This window comes from Chiroxiphia lanceolata, chromosome 5, assembly GCF_009829145.1.
Source record: "Chiroxiphia lanceolata isolate bChiLan1 chromosome 5, bChiLan1.pri, whole genome shotgun sequence".
In the NCBI taxonomy this organism is placed as follows: domain Eukaryota; kingdom Metazoa; phylum Chordata; class Aves; order Passeriformes; family Pipridae; genus Chiroxiphia; species Chiroxiphia lanceolata.
In genome coordinates, this window is record NC_045641.1 from 62,843,292 (window position 1) to 62,862,982 (window position 19,691).

The following is a 19,691-nucleotide window of genomic DNA, read 5'->3' on the forward strand; positions in this document are numbered from 1 at the left end:
GGAGAGTTACCTGGAGAAAAACATTTTGGCTGACTGATAGTTTTTATTGAGTGAGAATACAGCAATGGCTGCATTTCAGGGTAGAGGTGATGGTTCCTGTTCGCTCACACCCATGTGAGGCACAAGCAGACAGAATTTCAGTGCAGAGAAGGGCCAGGTCAGGTCGAGGATGTATGATCAGTCAGATCATGTATTACCCCAGGCTGTCACTAGACAGCAGCATGCTTTGACCCAGACTGGGGAGGCTGCTGCTATAATGAGATCCTTTGTGGTTAACCGGTACCAGAGACTGCAAAGGTCAGATGTACTTCCCCGTAAACCGTATACATCCAGAGGTGCACAGCTCTAGGGGTTCTCTGCCAGCAGAGACAATCTATCCAAATGCCACATGCACCTCTCCTCCTGACTACTTTACAGCAAGCTCTGGTGGTGGAGCAGTCCCGTCCTTCAGCTCTGTGTCCTGGCACCATGAAAAGCAGACGCGCCCTGCGGTGCCCAGTGTTCCTGCTGGGAATCCCAAGGCTCACAGTAGCACATACACTGTTGAAATCAGTTGCTTATTTGATTCGTTTTTTAACACCCCTTTGCAGATGACGAGGTGACCGTCGGGAAGTTCTACGCCACTTTCCTGATTCAGGAGTATTTCCGGAAGTTCAAGAAGCGTAAAGAGCAGGGGCTGGTGGGAAAGCCCTCCCAGCGCAACGCGCTCTCCTTACAGGTGACAAGCGGGCACAGAACGGACAGGGGTGGTACAGTAGAGGCAGGTGACCCCATTTCCCTCTGGACCATTCTGGGGGCTGGATTGGGCTATCCCTACTGGAAAGGAGTTTGTAGACCCCTTGAATTATCACGCCACTCCTTTTGGGTGAATACGTATGTGCCATGGGCCCACATCCCTTAGCTCTGGAAATGGAAGGCACAAGTGAGCTATAACCACAGTTTATCAATCTGCTGGGAATATTTGAAATTTGGGATCCTTTCAGAGAAGTGGTACGACGTGTCCTACAGACATTTGCTTATTCGCACGTACCTTCTACCCTTTCTGAGGGTAGTCATTGTAACAGGGTCAGGGAGACCATGTTGCCAGGTGGCAAAATCAGTTAAAAAGCAAAAAGCATACCTGGATGCCAAGGCCATCCAATGGACAGGGCATCAGGCTCAAAGAACTGGGATCTGTTCACCTCTCTGCTACATGTTCACTAGGTGGACTACCAGCTATGTGAAAGAATGAGAAAGCCCCATTGACTGTACAAGCAGCACCATTTATGTCCATTGAGGGTACAGTGAGGAAGGAGGGTGACTCTGGAATTTCAGCAAGTTAAAAAGTACTGTGATGTGGGCACAAATACAGAATGAGGTCTCAGTATACCCACAGCTTACTGCCCTGGATGGACTCCATGGGACAGATTCCAGTCAGTGAGGGGTTTGAGGACTGTCCAGGTCCGGATGCCAGAAGTTTAGCTCTTAAATCCATATTTAAGCTGCTGATTAAAAAGAAGAGATTTTTCAGAGGCACCAGAGTACATGGTTCAGCTGGAACTGTGACTGCTCAAGGGCTTCTGGTTGTGGATCTGAGAACCTAGAGTTGAAAGCACAAAGACCTGCTTAGTCAAGCCTGTGGATTTATGTCTGTGTCCTGTTGTGATGAAGCCAGGGGACTAGCAACAAACATTCCTGGCTTGTATTGCTAAGAGTTTCTCCCTCTCTAAGCTGGAGATGAAAGAACAGAATTTGTTGGTGTTTTTCTAGGAGCTGGGGATGCTATGTTAAGTAAAAGGGCTTCACAGAGCTTAGGAAGAAATGGCAATGCAGTTATTTCTCCCATATCCACTCGGAGATATGAAGCTCTATAGTTTGCTGTTTTGCAGGCTGGTCTGCGCACACTCCACGACATTGGCCCAGAGATCCGACGAGCAATTTCTGGAGACCTGACAGCTGAAGAAGAGTTAGATAAGGCCATGAAAGAAGCTGTCTCTGCTGCCTCTGAAGATGATATCTTCCGGGTAGGTACTGAACAAGTTTGTGAGTTGAGACTAGGCCAGTAGCTGAGCTCAGAGAGCTACATTCTCTTTTATGCATTTCATCCGGGTCTTCCTTCTTGTTTTGTAGGTCCTACTAGAAAACAACATAGTGAACCTAGGAGGACAGGTTCTGAGATGTTTGCACAGTTTTATCCCAATTTCTTCTCTCTCTGTCTCAAAGGAAACTCCTCAGTGGAAGTTTCCCTCACAAAATCTAAATTAAAGAACAGATTCGTTAAACCACCTCACAGTCTGCAGAGCAGCAGCCAAGCACACTTTAGTGTTTTTGTCCACTCTTTTCTGTAGCACAAGTAGCATCCTTCCAAAAAGTACATCAGAACTCAACAGAGCTCCCATAGAAGGAGGACATTTTCTGAGCAAGTTACCTAGATCTTTTCTTTTTTATTTCATTCCTTTTTCTTGTAATTGTCTCCTCTGGTAATTTTTCCTCCCTCTTGGTGTTTTCCTCCTTTCCTTACAGAAAGATGCTGCCAGTCCTTTTCATTACTCATCATCTAAACAGTACATAACTGGCTCACTAAATTTTTCATCATTTCTTCCTCCAGGTGATTCATAGTTTCTGGTGCTCTTCTGAAATTCCCTCTCATGTCTGAATGTTCCTTCGCAATTGCACTGGGAAAACCAGACAGCGGCTACCTGGTTCTTGCATTCCTACTCAGTCCTGCAGTTCCAGGACTGGTGAGAGGTGTAGAGACACCTTTGCCTCGCCTATACACTTGGCCAGTCCTCTGAAATATCGTAGAAAGCTAAAATTTTCACAGCCTGTGTGTACCTAGTCTCTGTGACAGAGAAGTCCACACAGTGCCTTCTGGAAGAGAGAACACCAGTGCCATGAACAGTTTGGTTCTCCCTTTTTTTTTTCCAAGAACAGGCTTAGCAGGAAACACCAGGGCCCTTGCACATCTTCTCACTCACAAAGGGAAAATCATTTCTGTTTTTCTGACAGAGAGCTGGAGGCTTGTTTGGAAACCATGTCAGCTATTACCAAAGTGATGGCAGGAGCGCGTTCCCCCAGACATTTACCACCCAGCGACCTCTGCACATCAATAAGTCTGGCAACAACCACGGAGATACTGAGTCTCCATCTCATGAGAAGCTGGTGGACTCCACCTTCACTCCCAGCAGCTACTCATCTTCAGGCTCCAATGCCAACATCAACAATGCCAACAACACTGCCCTGTGCCGCTTCCCCAGCCCACCCACCTACCCCAGCACTGTCAGCACAGTGGAAGGCCATGGGACCCCCTTGTCACCCACAATATGTGTGCAGGAGGCTCCTTGGAAACTACCATCCAAAAGGTAAGTTTCATAGCAGAGTAAGTCAAGGGACTGGGTATAGGAATGTGCATGCAAACACCAGGGCACTGCTGCCTAGCTGAAGTCACCCCCAGACATTGCCCAGCTTGCAGCCTGGATTGAGCCTTCTGGTTCTCCACTTGTGCCAAAGCCCACAGTGCAACAGATATGCATCAGTCGAGCACTGCAAAGCAGAAGCACTCTTACTGATCAGCTCACTTGTTTTCTTTGGGCTTTATCATGAAGAAACCTTTGTAAGAACCAAAAGGAGCCTTACTTATCCCTCCTTCACCACAGGGAGGACTTTTATCAACTGGTAACTGAAGGAGACTGCAATTCATTTCTTAATCACCCAGTAGGGAGCTTTGTGGAAGTCAGTGGTTTTCCATTCAGTGGGTCACGTCCCTACAGAGGTCACCAAAAGCATTCTGGGGGAGGGAGGCAAAGTTTTCAGAAATGCAATACTGTGCAACACAAAGAAAATCCCATTCTCTGGACAGTTCTCAGGCTCTCTACACACAGGTGTCTAATGTGAAAGGAGGATCATTTTTATCAGAGGGGGATTTCAGTAACAGCAGGAAGAAGCTGGAATTTTTTTTTCAGTGCAGAGAGTGGGCAGTGGGAAAAGGTGGACAAATGCTGCCCCTGGAAAGAATAGGACAATAAGACAGAGGAAATTCAGAGGGTGCAGAATTGCCCAAGTAAAGAGTCCCAGGGTTTTTCTATTTCATGCCTTCCCGAGGGAGGCCACAGGAGTTGCACTACACGTGTTACCATGTGCCCTCCTCCTTTGCTGACTTGTGCTGATGTGACACTGCTAACGTGGTGTTCTTTTCTCTCCTTGCTTCCTTGGGCACCTTGCTTGAATTAGGACACATTACTACGAAACACTGGGACGGTATGTGTTCTCCATAATGTCTAATGCTGGCTGGGTGTAAGGCTCATTGCTCACCCTGTTGAAAGTCCAAATTCCCATTAATGCTGAATACAGGCTCTTCTTTTTGGTGTCAGTAGGGCTGAAAGAGAGGTAATGATCACCATGACAGCTCCAGTAAATGCTCTTAACACAGGGCAGGTAGTGATTCATGGACAGTTTCTAGCTGTTTTCTAGATTTGGGATTTTTTTAGAGTTTCTAGCTGGGCTCACACATCTATGCACTCTCTGATCATGGCATAGTGAAGTACACCCTGGCGTGTTCATAGAAAAATTGTGTATGGTTTTGGCTAAACACAGACTGTTGAGCAGGAGATGCCATGTACTGATTTTTTCCTCTCTGCACCTTAGCAGTTTTACTTGCCTCCCATTTAAGGAGGAAGGTCACTCCAGCACAGTCCTACAGGCTCTCTGAGCCTACAGGCTCCCTCATACCTTGCATACACACACTTTTCCCAATGCTTTTTGCTTAAACAAAATAATGTTTCCTCTCTGGTCCCTGAAAGATGAAGAAAACCCTGCCACACTGCTCTTTTCTGCAATTGCTAGTAAGAAACTGAGATTGTCTCCAGTACCTCCATATTGGTACCTCAAAAATTCAAGCTACCTTCAGATTTTACACCTCAGAAAACACAAAGTCCAAATGAAGTGAAATATGAGTGCCCAAATGTGAAACAGAGGGACAGAGAGGAGGCAAGCAGGGAATTAAGGGCTGTTACACCTAAGGGTCTGAACAGATCCTACTGAATTCAGTAGAAGCACTCTGCAGTTAGTGATGAGGAAAAAAGGGACCAAAAGTGGAAAAGACAGCAGGGAATGAGAGTGTGAACAGGAAGCAGAGGGCAGAGGTGGTGCAGAGTAAGGGATTTGGGAGGCAGACACCAGACATCACAGAGCTGAGAGGGTTACTGTGAGTGTCTAGGAGGCTTCTCTGAAATCCATAACCAAGGCTTTTGTAACAAGAGCCCATCTCAGATTTTACTTTGAATTCAGGTGAGGTATATCTTTGTACATGTGGTCAGTGTGATGTGCACACTAATAGAGTTCCTGTAGTCACAGATGACAATAACACGTTTACAGTATTGTTCAGCATTGATTTAAGAAACTTGTCCTCTGACAGAGGACACTGACAAAGGTTGTTGCTTTGTATTTGTGAACTCTGTAGCTCTGTTCAGTCATTGATTTTTCTATGATGGCTCTTCAGCATTATTATAAACTGAGACAGATGGAGCCTGTCATTCTTGTCTTTACAACAGGTTGTCTTTACCATCTCCATATCTTGACTTGTCTTTTTTGCTCATTAGCTCCAGTTCCAGAGACAGCCAGCTGGCAATTGTTTGCCAAGAGGAAGTGTCTCAGGATGAGACTTATGATGAAAATTTGAATGAAGACATTGAGTACTGTAGTGAACCAAGTCTGCTCTCTACCGAAATGTGAGCTTTGCAGCTTTAGTCAAGGTGTTCGGGTGGTTCTTTGATTAAGGGGGAGAGGTGGGAAGAGGTGACCTTTTTCAGTTTGTAGGATAAGATCAGAACCTGCAGTTCAGCCCTAGAAGTAACATTGAAAAGAATATCTTTCACCTAGGGTTTTCCTTCTTCTCTGAATGAGGCATCTGGATCTGCAGGGCCTTTCTCCACATTCCCTTCTACCACCTGATGTTCCCAAATCTCATTTTTAGAGGGGTTCTCTGTCTCATGGTTGTTACTGCTCCTGGTCCAGTTATAGCTTGAAGCTAGCTCACTATTGCATCCTTCTGCTAGCATGATCTTCCTGGCTTCCTTGCTGGGTGAGGAGTTATTCTGTCCAATATCAGGTGCTTTTCTAAGTCCCTCTGTTCTCCTTTCCAGGCTTGCATACCAAGATGATGAAAACAGACAACTCACTCCACCAGAAAACAGCAAAGGAGAGGACACCCGGCACTCTCCGAAGAAAGGGTTTCTGTGCTCCTCAGCACTAGGTAACCTCCCAGCAGGACACAGGGGCTGTGCTCTCCTCTGCCTTGATGGAGTCTCCCATCTCGCTGGGGGACTCCCAGCCTGTGTGGGCATAGGGGTTGCTGTTTGCTGCCTTTAGCTTGTTAGACCAGGAATCCCCCAGCGTGCAGATGATCCCGGTCACGCACATGACTGTGCTGACTTCGTGCTCTCAGTCAGTAGATGAACCTGTGGCTGTTTGGATAGTCCATGTGATCCATTTGGTAAAGTCTGCCTGTAAATTAGAGGAGTTTATTTGAGCACTGTGGACTCTCCAAACAGTCACCAGGGAGTCACTGAATGGGCTAGCCTTGAATATACAGTGTTCTGGTCTGTGTGTATTCAGCAAGGAGAGGTTGTCTCTGTTGTCTGCTACCAGGAACATAGTGAATTACTGATTAATTTAACACAACACAAGTTTGTTAGCTACTGTGATTGTACCTGGAGATTTTCAAGTGCTTGAGCCTGTAAACTACACTGTCAGGTGAAATCCATGAATCACAAGATTCTATGAAAGTATCAAGACAAATGTAAGAGTCTGTGAGAAAATGAACTCCTCTAGCTACAGCATTTTTCAGCCTTTCTCCTGGGTATTGGTGTGGAGAACAAGGACATTGCAGGGAGAAACCGAAAAGAATCATGTGTATAAAATATATTTTATATATAAAATAACAGTGACAGGCTAGGTAGTGTAATGTTTAAAGTGAGGCTACTGAGTCTTCACTCAAATCCTTCAGGATGCTTGTACAATTGAGTGTTCTAAAAGCATTTACTTTATTTCAAATCTTAAAATATTAGGCAACAACAATTCCTATCCGTAAGGCAGTCAGTCCTTGATACAATGCTTGATTAACTACATCCTAGTGAATATTTTTACAGTGATATTAAACTCATTTTACTAATCGTCTATTTTCTCTAGAAAGAGAAAATACTTTTAACCTGCATTGTAACATTCATTCTCTGGGCTATAACCAATCCCTCCCAACCAAAGTCCTCTCCAACTCTGAGAGGACTTTTTCTCAACAAATCAATATTATAGATACACCCTATTTTCAGAATTCTAATTATCTTTCCTTCTTTTGAAAAATGTCATCAGGATCAAGAAGTCCCCAAAAATATTTTAGTGTGCCATGCAGTGTGTCATGCACTAAATCTTTAATATTGGATTTATTTGCTATTCTCCAGAAGTAAAGCCTTTGCACTTTTTCATAAACATACCTTGCAGTACTCTTCAATTTTTAATAGGGAGAAGAATTTCTCTTATTTAGAGAAATAAAGTTTAATTTTATAGCAAGTAAACAATGTGACTGTTTCAACAGTTCCCCCTAAAATCTTTTCTTTTTTTCAAGAGAAAAAAAAAAAAGCTTTTTTCTCTTCCCTTCTTTCCAAACTTTGAAAATGCCTCATGTCTAAGTCACCTCCCATTCACCAGTAAATTCATCATTGATTAATTCACTTGCACTTGACCTTGCTATAGACACAGTCTCATAAACTGTGGTATGTCTGGCAGCTAAGGGACACAGATCACATGCAAGCAGGAGGCCAATGTCACCTGAGCAGCCTGACATCCCCTTCTGCATGTTGTGTACAGCCAGGCACAGCACCAGAGCCTCAGCTGCCATCATCAATCCTGACAGGGGCTTTGTCTGGACCAGAGAGGTCTGAGAACACTTCCACTGTTCAAGAGGGAAATCAACTGCATGTGTTTTAAAAGAGGAAAAATAAAAATCATTTTTCAGAATTTTATCTGAAGGTGGTGTTGGTTGTTTCACGATGCCTCACTGCTTTTTGCAAACACCTGTGCTCTGGAAAGGGCAAGGTGTCGAGGGAAAGTGGGCAGAGCTGAAAGTGAGGGTGTCTTTGCTGTATCTCCAGTGGGACTGCACTAAAGGAAATGAAAAACAGATTACCTGTAGTTTGTTATGAGTGATGGACACAGCTGTGTGTGATTGTTGTTTCAGGTCGAAGGGCATCTTTTCACTTAGAGTGTTTGAAAAGACAGAAGAACCAGGGCGTGGACGTCTCGCAGAAGACAGTTCTGCCTTTGCATCTGGTACATCATCAGGTAGGTGCTAATGACCACAAAGGGCCCAGCAGTGAAATTGAAACCCTACTACCTGCAGTGCCTCCCCAGTGCATCCCAAACAACTTTTTAAAAGCCATTTGGGATAGTTTGTCACCCACATCAAGGATCCGGTTTTTAGAAATCAGATTTGCCATCATGCTCATTCCTGCTTTTAGGATTTTTATTATTCCCAGAAGAATGCTACAGGAATATGTCCTTTGCAGTCAGCAGAGTTATCATTTTCTGATGTCAGTAAAAGAATAAAATAAAATACTAGCTAAAAGATAAAAATAGCTACCCAAATTGCATGCTGCAGTGCAATTACACTGGCTTTGATGGTAGTGTGCATATGAATAAAATGTGCAGAGTCTACTTTCATACTAATTAAAGGTAACCAGTAACTGTAATTAATCATTTTAAAACATAGTCTGATTACATGTCATTAATCAGCTTCTCAAGCCCTTTGTAACTGTGTTCAGCAGCCTAGCAAATGTATGCTTAGGCACGTACCTAGATGATTAGCCAGCTGTCATACTCCAAAGCAGATTTGTGTCTTTTATTTTGATGATGCCACTTTTTGTCACCATAAAAGAAACAGGTGCAGATGGTAGTGCCAGCCTTGCAAGGGTGGTGTCCTGCTCCATGCAGTTCCCCAGGGCAGGGCAGAATGGCCTTGTCACCTCCTTCGCTGCCACAGGGGTACAAAATGCTACACAGCAGGGCTGGGAGACGTGAGAAGTTAGAGCAGAGGACGGAGTATGTTTGAGGCTTCCCTGGCCTTTCTCACCTCCACTCCCAGAGAGTTATCCTTCAATACTCAAATCCCAGAAGGCAGTAGTCTGCAGAGAGTTACAGCTGTGGCAGGAACAATCAGAAAATTCCTTGGAGCAAGGAGGAGTGGGCAGGAAACAGCCTCCCACAGTCAACACAGCAGCAACAGCCTTCCTGAAACTTCCTGCCCTCCCACGGCAGTCCAGGCAGAGGGAACACGTGCCTCCCACCCTCTCAGCCCACTCAGCTGGCAGAATCACCTCCCTCCAACCCATATAAATAGGATGGAGCTACTTCATTCCTCCTCATCCCACCACAAAAACCTAGAGGGATGGGGGACTGTCCACCCAAGTGTCACTCAGCCAGACTGAGGGGCTACCTTGCAATAGGCATCTAGCCTCCAGCTGACAACATTCAGTAGTGTTCACATGTGTACAAAAATGTCAGCCTACAACAGTGCTTAAAACAAGAACATGAGAGTGGACAGGTGCCTCTGCTAAGTGTAATAGATTCTGTTGCTGTGAATGCCTGAAGAGGTATTCTCATGAAATACTTGTACATCACAATATGTAAATGTATGCAGCTGAAGCTCAAAGCAGTCCATAACAGCTTCTTTCAGCTTCCTCAGCACGTTATAATTTTGATAAAACACTTTGTTGTATGTTTCTGCCAACAAGTTGAAAAATTGGTTGCATTGTTCTGCCTGACAGGTCTACGTCTCTCCTTGAAGATCTGGCAGTTTAAGGGATGTGCTGAGGCCATCATAGCCTGCAGGGCATGACTTATACAGAAGAATTTCTAAGGGCTTTCTTCCTCATTGATATCTGATAGGAGCCTGACATCTAATTCCTGGGAAAATCTTGGTGAACCCTGTAGGTGACTAATAATTAATTCTTTTGTTCATCTGTCACTGAAGTCATCAGCACAGCATAGTTATCAGTTCCCAAGGATTTCAGTGGCAGATGGGCAGGGCTTCACTTAACATTAGATAGCTTAAAATTAGCTCTCTAGTTTAAATTTGTTAGTTCAGTCTCACTGTGGTCAACAATGGGAAGGAGCACCTCCAAAGGGCAAGTGTAAGTCATGTGTAAGTCTTAGAGAGCATTTTCAGAGAGAGCATTTTCAGGCAGGGATTGAAGAGACAGGAGGCTTGCCAGTGTCTCTCTACACAGCTTAGACTACATGGAGCCTTCAGATAGCTGAAGCTGGGTGAGACTAACCCCAGACTGAACAAAGGGATTTTCTGCAACACAATCCACATCCTCTCGCATTTTCCATGTATTTATTTAATTGTTCATACAGGGCTGCAGTGAGCTCTGTGAGAGGAGCTTACGACTCTGACAGTATTGCTCATAGAACAAGGAGGCAGTCACCACGAATAAGGCATCACATCAGCCCTGTGCAGCATGGGGCTTCTTGAGAAATTTGTTATAAAAGAAGGCTGGATGACTCAGAGGTGGTGTAAATTATTACAGGAAGGACTTGAATGGCTGACAGTATATTGATCCTCCCACCAACACCAGATGCCTTAAAATCCAGTGGTGGATTTAAAGTCATTGCCAACTGCAGACACATGTAAAATTCACATGTGGTATCTGTTCAGGTTCCTCGGTAGACACTTAGAGAAAACACAGCAACTGGCAGTAAAAGTTCACGGTATGTGTGGTGGCAGTGGTGGGAAAATGAATTGCTGTATCACCCCCTGGAGAAGAGGTGGTTTTTAGCAAGGCTATGGGGAGCTGGGCTGCATCCTTCCTGTCAGTACCATGGCTCCAAGGCCAAAGAACTGCAGTTGTGAAAGCTTTCAATCTGGTTCTTGGCACTAGCACAGGGCACACCATTTCAAGGAAAACGAGTTTGCAGCAAACATCCAAACCCATCAAGGAGCTGGCAGCTGTTTTCACAAGCCTCGAGACTCTCCAGGCCTTTCTTGGGGAGTTTCTCCAGAACCAGCTCCTTCCAGCCCTGCTGCCAAGTGCAAGCTCTCACTCATGTTGCTCCTCCTCTGTCCACAGGCGTTAGCAGTGGCCGGCCTGAGTCCCCTGCTCCAGCGAAGCCATTCCCCCACCATGTTCTCCCGGCTGTGTGCTACGCCCCCCGCCACCCCCTGCAACCGTGGCTGGCAGCAACAGACCATCCCGACCCTGCACCTCGACGGGGCCGAGTCCACTGAGAAGCTCAACAGCAGCTTCCCTTCGGTGCACTGTGGCTCCCGGTTCCCCGACAGCACCGGCTGCAGCAGCCCCAGGAGAGCCAGGCCAGTGTCCCTCACCGTCCCCAGCCCGACCGCCGGGAGCAGCAGGCAGTTCCACGGCAGCGCCAGCAGCCTGGTGGAAGCGGTAAGACTGCAGAGTCACAAAGGACACTGTTGTCAAGGCCAACTAGAAACAGGGCCCATGGAAGAGCAGGGCAACAGATACGTTGCTGCCCACAATGCCAAGAGTAGGAGAGCCCATCTCCAAGCAGCGTAAATGGGAGATGGACCTCTGGGGAAAACACAGCAGTGGAAGAGGGTTGTGTTAGAGGCGTGACAGGGTTGACGATGCAGAGTACTAACGTGTGTCTTTGTTTCTGGTTCCCTGCCTGCTTTTGAAGGTCTTGATTTCGGAAGGACTGATGCAGTTTGCTCAAGATCCAAAGTTCATTGAGGTCACAACCCAGGAGCTCGCAGACGCCTGCGACATGACGATAGAAGAGATGGAAAATGCAGCAGACAACATTCTCAATGGTAACAGCAAGCAGAGCCCCAATGGCAACCTCTTGCCTTTTGCTAACTGCAGGGACCCAGGGCAGGACAGTGCAGGAGAGGAAGAGGAAGAGGTGCAGAACCCGGATTGTAGAATAAGTCAGGAGGAGCTCAAGGACAGCAGGATTTATATCAGCAGCCTGTAGTTGCCAGGGCTGGAAGCGATGCTGGTTTTTTATTTGTTTCAATGTTCCTAATGGGTTTGTTTCAGAAGTGCCTCACTGTTCTCGTGACCTGGAGTAACCGGAACAGCGTTCTTCATTCATTTCTGTTGGGACGAGTCGCAGAGTTGGGTGGTGTAAGAAAGCTTTTCAGGAGCGGATATAACCCCAGCACGTGTCCATGAAGGAAGAGTGAGGAGGAGGAGGAAGAGGAGGAGAGCAAGCTCCCTCTTTTTTTCAGTCCCTGCACAAGGAACGACAACTGCCTCCGGAGCACGAAGGGGAACCTCAGCTTCCTGTGGATGGCCCTAGCCAAAAGGACCCTGCGCCAAACGGGTGTCTTTCGACTTTGCTTGTAAAAATCATTTTGCACATATTCTGTATGAGCCTCACCGTCTCCATAAAGCCAAGGCCCTTTGATTCGGAAGGAGAGGAAGACTTCTGCTGTGGATTCCCATGCCGCGAGGGGGAGGAGGAAGCAGGAGAAGCGCAGGGGTGCCAGAGGGGCAGGCGGCGGAGCTGCCCAGTCCCGCCGAGACTCCCAGGCAGTGGTCCCTGCTAACCAATCCGAGCGCAGGCAGCCACTCCTGCCGACCAATCAGAGCTCGGGCAGTCACCTGCCAGCTAATCCGAGCTCAGGCAGCCTCCTGCTGGCCAATCAGAGCTCAGACAGCCAGCCATGCCAGCCAATGGGAGCGCTGCCTCTGCAGCGGGGCGGAGCCAACCTGCCCCACCCATGCTGAGGTGGTGGTGGTGGGCTCGTGTAGATCCCTTCTTGTTTTGCAGTTTGATATTTCCTTGAAAGCATGTTGCAGTTTTTATTTTGACTTTTTTTCTTTTTTTTTTTTTTTTTTTTTTTTTGAGGGAGAAGGGAGTGTTTACAGCGTTTTGTAATCACCTACCTTTTTTGGTTTGGTTTATTTTCACCTTTGCAAATGTTAAATTGGTTTGATCATGTTGTATTATTTAAACTGGGGGAGGGGGGTCTCCATTGAAATTTGGTAGAAGTATAACGATAATAGACGAGTTTTACCAACCATTATGTACACCAAGAATTTGTAATTTTATTTACTAGTAACTGAAACCTTTTTTTGTTGTTGTTTTATAATTTAAAGATAGTAGGCAATGCACTTGATATAGTCTTGCACATTTGAGTGATTGATTTGGGTTCTTTTTAGTGCTAAGTATATCTGTGAGTGTGGGAGCAATACGGGGCGAGTGTGCGTGTGCGCGTGTGTGTGTGTGTGTGTAAGTGCATGCAGCTCTCCACATCCTGGTTCGAGCTGCAGGAGATCTGTATCTGGGGCCATTTGAATGCAAAAACAAACCACTGTCTCTGCTTTTGAAAAGGGAATCAGTAACTTTGCATTTTCTGTTCCACAAGATATGCAAAAACAATGCAATAATATTAATTTTAAAAATAAAATTGTAAGTTGTGTTGGCATTAAAACTGTATAGAAAAAAAAATTGCGGGGGTGGGGGGAACTAAAAAAAAAAAAAACCCAGAAGGCGTTACGCTTCAATATATTCCGTGTGATGTTTTATTGCATTGATAATGTTTCTGTTGAAGAAACCGTTATACTTGAATTCAGGTCAGTTTCAGTATTTTTCAAATATTTTTTTAAAATGAATTGCAATTGTGCCAAGCAAAGATAATGAATTGAATTAAGTTTGTTTAAAAAAAAAAAGAAAAAAAAGAATCACTTCTTGTATATTTTGCTGCATGTCAAGTGAATCATTTCGTATTTGGAATGTGCCAAGCTTTACCTTTGAACTTTTAAGTGCTTTTCTACGTGTGGTTGGGGAAAGGGGTACTATTTTTTTTTTTCCTTTTTTAATTTGTACAATGAACAAAGTGTACCTGGTGTAAGTAACTATTCTGCAATCCACTGACAGGTTGAACGTTACTGATTTTGCATATCTTGTGTTCATTTTCCTTCTTCCTCATTCCCTTCTAACATGCACGATGACTTTATTGGTAGAGAATCTTTCTTCCCTAGACTGGGACATTTTATTCAGGCTTTATTTTCTTTCCTTTTGCTCAATTTCTCTAAAGGTCTCATCCCACTCAAGGGTGGCAAGACCCCCAAGCCCATTTGGCAGATCCATCCTACATAATCAGCTGGCACCAGCAACTCAAGGAGTGGGGGGGGGGGGAAATCTGCTTTCAAATTTATTTAATTAGATAGGTGACCCTGCTCAATTATAGCAGGGTGCTGGGATAAGAAATGCAAGAATCAGAATATTAGCAAAGTAAAGTTGTCTAACTCTGGCCTGAACTGAAAGCAGAGGGTAAGTGAGGGAGAGAGCTCTGGATCTTTATTAGGAGAATTGCTGAGACTGGTCAAGATGCAGATGCTGAGTCACTTTTGAGTGTTCCTATGCATAGTCTCAGTCCTCTTCCCAGACTTTAGTGGATGGGTCAGATTCTAAGTCACAAAACATCTGACAGCACAGCGTGTCCCAGCCAGATTTCCTGACTAGTGAGTATGAAACTGTCTTTTCTCACACTGATACTCAGCCCTAACCCATGAGAGAGGCTGAAAAAAACAGGCATGTATTGTTAGATTTTTTGCAACTGATTTTTGTCCAGACTACTGCTGTTTTTTCTCCCTTCTCAAGATGGAGATCACAAATTTGCAGATCAGTGCTGAGTTAGGCGGTGTGATCTGACTCAGAGCTAAACTTCCATTCAAATCTTGAGCTTCTGCAGATGTCCGAGAACACCATTTATTGCATACGTTGATTACATTATTTTTGTAATGCTCTCATTTTTCTTCTTGATTCTCTGGGGCATAAAGGAGAAATACCAAAGGGTGTTTTTGACAATGCACTTTTTGAACCGGCCAGTATCAGCTCAAGATACCTTCAAAAAAACCCCAAGTACGTTTAAACTAGAGAAATACAAATCCATTCGTACAACCACCTGTCATCAAAGTCGTAATTCAAGACTTCCCTGGAGAAAGTAACCAGCTGATGTCGGTCAGTCTCACCTTTTCCATCCCTTGTGCCCATATCAAGATGGGCACACAAGTGTGTCTCCCTTTGAGTTTGTTGCTGCTAGTGCTGATATGCTCCAAAGGTACTTGAAAGAAAAGAATGCTGTGCCTGGCAGTGTAAGGGCTCCCTGTCTCATTTTCTTCCACTAGAAAGTCCATCTGACTCTCCCAGTCAGAGACAGAAGGTCTTCTCTGCTCCTGACAAACAGAACACTTATCTAAATTAGTGGTGACAAAGGGCATTTTGGATGCTTGGCGGCCTGTGTCATCTTTGAGGACTTTTCTTGATGGGAAGGAAAACGGCAGAAAGGATTACGCTCCACATATTCCTGGTGAAAGCTGCAACTTCCTCAGGAGTCAGAGCCTACAACGCCCAGGGGAAACTCCGCTCTGTCCTAGGTCCTGCAGAGTGGAAAATGTATGGCTAGCAGAGAATGCAGATGGCTTTTGCAGTTTGAGGGGCAGGTGTTAAATTTAGTAATTGCTGGTGCCAGCTGTGCAAATTTCTCTTTCTGGGGAGGGCGGCATTTTTATTTATTTTTTTTCATTTGAGGTACTTCCAATGTGCACATTGTGACAGGCCTGAGCAAAGAGCTACTGCCTCCTTCAAGTGAGGCAGAGTCTGGGGGACAGTGGGAAGGAGGGGGCAGGTTTAGTTCCTGGAGTGTTTCCCTGCATATGGGAGTGGATGGTGGGTACGTACAATCACTGTGCTGTGGGTGGAAGCTTTGAAGGAACCGATGGCTGAGGAGTGGCATGGAAGGAAAGGAAAGAAAGGGGAAAAGAAAACAAATCTGCTGTTTGCCTGAGCCTCTCTGACTTGCAAGAGTACACTGCAGACTAAAGACATTTCTTCTAAAACAACAAACCTCCTCCCTGTGTCACTCCTGCTCATTAGTCCAGACAGTACTGGGCCAGCCACACCGGGTGCATTTCTTTTTTTCGTCCTTATTTCTGTGTGGCTGACTTGATGGGAAAGAAAGTGGAACTCATGATCCAGAGCTGGAGTTTCGATACCCACAGACCTTTTGTGCATCATCTGCCTCTTCAGCTGGACATGTGGACGATGATGGTGTAGATGCTGCTGCTACTGCAGGGGTCCCGCCTGGTTTATTACCCTGCCCACCACACCCCAGCACGGAGGGACAGCCAGAGAGGCGCCATGTACAGAATCGCATCTATTTCTGCTTTATTTTCTGACTCAGAACCCTGCCCCGATGACTACGACAACAATGACGACAACAACAACAACAACAACAAAGAAAGGGCAAATGCATTTTTTACATTTCTTGATAATTTCCAAAGCAATGTATCATTGCTTTCTTTAGACTGACGCCAATATAACAGTTGTATGGGTCTCAGCCAGGCTCCTGTGTCTTTTCTGCCTGATAGTTTCAGATTGCTCTGTGGAATGTATGCGCGTTTGCACACAGACACAATCATACGGGGTGGCGGCACCACGAGCCCGTGGGGTTGCTCACCTGAGTCACAGATGAAGTTGGAGGCCTTGCTTCGTACATGTAGATGAGAAACCCCGACCCGCTGGTCCAGTGAGCTGAAGTGAAGCAGCCCTGCTGGGACAGAACTGAGTATCCTAAGATATATGCATGGTCCTGTCGTGACTGTCCCCATGGCAGGGGCAGGGTGGGGGACAGGAACACTGAATGGGGAATTTGGAGCACAGCCAATATAAAATAAGTAGAATCCAGTTGGGGGTTTCTTGTAGTGGTGAGATTTTATCAGTTCCCATAATAAAAACTGTAGTGCATATAAAGAAAACATCCCAGGCCATCAGAAGCCCCCATTCCCATCTTGCTAACATGGAGTCTGGAGGCACTAGAGGCCACAGAGGTTTTATTGATACAAAGAATGTGGAAAACAGAACTGGGCCCTGAAAAATTTAATTATGTTTTCCTCCCATTTATTTTCTTCTTCAAAGAAGTCCAACAAATATAATTCTCAGTAGCTGCACAGGGTTTCTTTTTTTCTTCTTCTGAATGCTGCAAAGTTTTTATAGTTTTATTCTGTGAGCAAGCCCAGGGATCCAGAAGGTTTCCAGTGGGATCTCAGTCTGTGGAGCTTTTATCTCTGTTCCTGCTTTGTTTCTGGACAGCTGAAATCACTATGGCCTTGCTGCTAGAGCACTCTGAGGTGTGGGGGGGTGGTGAGGGCAGAAGGACAGCAAGAGACACGTCCTGTACTGAAAACAGATTGGGCTCCAATTGCTCTCAGAGAAGTCAGTAGCATCACACTGGAATGGAAAAAAAAACAAAAACAAAAACAAAAACCTTTTCTGATACAAACTTTAGTGTTCTAGTTAAATCCTCCATTGTTCCTCTGCCCCTTACGGGGAGCTTAGCTGTTAACACTTGAGCATAAAAAACAGGCCTTCTTTAGGGGCACAGGGCTCGATTCAGTTGCCTAAATGTGGGCATCTCCTGTCGCTTGAGATACCCTACAGTACCCTGTCGGGTCTGGATGTGCAGCAGCTCGTTCAGAAAGGCACAACTCTGCCCCAGGCAGGGCTGGTGCCACAGCCACCAGCCCCAAAGGATGGCAGAGATCTCAGGTGGCCGGAGACAATTAGGCAACTTAATCAAGTCCCTTTCTAAAGGGCTAATTGAGAGGAGCAGCACCTATGACTGATGTAATGAGGGAATCTTCATTAGCATTACCAAGGGCTTAGTTAGGCAGGACCAGGAGCTTGTCTGCACACTCCCATGCCGTTGTTTTTCTACCCCAAGTCAGGCACAGAGCCTCCACTCCGACAGGCTGATGTTCACAGCGCTCTGCCCAGGCCTTAGGTTAGGCCGGGTTTAGCGGCTGCATCCCAGGCCCAGTGGAGCAGGGGCAAGCCCAGGCGAGAGCAGGCATCACTCCACCCGACAATGAATTTTCCTGCCAGTGTTCAAACAGCCCCTTTCCAAAGCTTTATCCTATTCAAGACAGACCCACAAACTCAGACACCATTTGCTAGCCTCATAATTTGGATGAAGAAATACCTGTGTTTTTCTGTTAACTCTTTCCCCAAACAGGCTTTTAGTATTTTAAGCATCCTGAGTCAGTCTGCTCCCATCTCAAGCACCTAGGTAGACTGGCAGCCAATACTATCTAAATATCATCAACTTTACGATTGCTCATAGAAATGATTGTTTCAAGCTTATTCAGTCTTGACAGTTTGAATGTGGGAAGATTTTGTAGGAGGAGGAGGAGTGAGATTGTAAATATCTCTTTGACAAACATTGCTGCATCACACACAAAAAAATAAAAAGGGGAGATACTTATAAAACTGCCTTAAAAATCAATTCTGAATGATGACATCTCCCTCCAAACAATTGCCACTTGATAGAGCAAGGAATGAGTCACTTTGGGTGAATTCTGGCAAGAAGTGGTTGGAATCTAGTCCTGTTTCAGGAATGAATGTGTAATTTAGGACCTGATCTCTCACTCAGTCTGAATTCACATCAGCACAGATGACTGAGCACTGCAGGATCAAACCAGTTTAAGGTCTGGGGGGTGCTGCATCTGGCCTGCACCTGCACGGTTTGGGTGTGGCCCAGCAAGGTACCGGTGTTTCCCAGTGACTTCAGGGAAGATGGGGTTCCTCAGCACCTCTTAAGTTCAGGCCCTGGAGCACCATTTCCTGCTCTGATCATCAGCTATAAATGTTGATAAATATAAGTGTTTTGCCTTCATTTGAATTGCCCAGAGCTGTAAAATGACCTCTCTCAAGTATAAATCAGCCCAGATATAAACCTCCTCTCCCACTCTTCCCTACACTCCCTGCCCACCCTCCCAGCCCTCCCTTGCACCTCCACCCAAGCCCTTCCCTGTCTCAATTCTTTACCTCCTGCCACAATTTTATATCTAGTTTTCATGAACCCACAGAAATGCTTTTGTAAATAATGCTGTACAGTTTGTAACCGTCATGTAAGCCTGTCATCAGTGCCAGAGTCCGTCTTGCCCTCTCGCACGTTTTAAAATCAACAGAGGAAAGTTAGAGTGAGTGGCCCGCCAGTGAGCTATAGGGTCATCTCTGTGTGGGACAAATGTATATTCCTGTAAGATTGCATTTTTATCTAAGGAATGATGTTATTTTAAAATTGCTAATAAATTTCTAAACAATGTCCAGATTTGTTTAATATTGTAAATGTTATCAAAACTCCTTTTGACGTTGCTCCCTTCTCCCAGCAGTGGCTGAAAAATAAGACGGATTCCTGCAGCCCTTTGTTTCCCATCGGCAGCCCTGCTGCCAATCATGCTCTCCCACCTGTATTTAAGGGGCTGCAGAACAGTCTTGACAGTCACAGCATGCCTTGATAAACAGTAACTTAGGAAATCCAACCGCTCTCTGTGCTGTTGTCACCACAGAAATTCTGCCATGTCACGATGTCCAACGTGTGACTCATGCATAACCACACATTTAACGTTTTCTCTACTGGGTTCCTTTTTACCAAGCACATGCAACTAAAAAACCGAATGCCCGCAGCTTAAATATGGTGTAATTAGTACATACATAAGCCATGAAGCTAATGGGATGATAACAAGTAACATGCCGTGGATGTACTTTTCGATTGAACAGATTTGTTCTACCACGGTTATCAAGCAATTACTCTGCAGTGTCAGCTGAGCACTGCCTTTCTGTCATAGCACTGTAAATCACAGTGTGCTCAGCCCAAGTACAGCAGTATAAGATTGAGTAAA

At 45.4% G+C, this 19,691-nt stretch overlaps 1 protein-coding gene across 13 annotated transcripts in view; it reads left to right on the plus strand.

Annotated features, from left to right (window-relative positions):
- CACNA1C (calcium voltage-gated channel subunit alpha1 C) overlaps positions 1-19,114 on the plus strand; it is a 433,056-nt gene extending 413,942 nt beyond the window's left edge. For 5 of the 13 annotated variants that reach the window (XM_032687962.1, XM_032687966.1, XM_032687969.1 and 2 more), the window contains 9 exons: positions 591-718; positions 1,854-2,003; positions 2,989-3,341; positions 4,210-4,236; positions 5,577-5,705; positions 6,120-6,229; positions 8,207-8,310; positions 11,097-11,420; positions 11,677-19,114. In XM_032687962.1, the coding sequence (XP_032543853.1) occupies positions 591-718; positions 1,854-2,003; positions 2,989-3,341; positions 4,210-4,236; positions 5,577-5,705; positions 6,120-6,229; positions 8,207-8,310; positions 11,097-11,420; positions 11,677-11,973 (1,622 nt within the window). In that variant the 3' untranslated portion in view covers positions 11,974-19,114. The remainder of the gene's footprint in view (positions 1-590; positions 719-1,853; positions 2,004-2,988; positions 3,342-4,209; positions 4,237-5,576; positions 5,706-6,119; positions 6,230-8,206; positions 8,311-11,096; positions 11,421-11,676) is intronic. The other 8 variants (XM_032687965.1, XM_032687963.1, XM_032687968.1 and 5 more) reach the window with 2 other exon arrangements.
- The last annotated feature ends 577 nt before the right edge of the window (positions 19,115-19,691 follow it).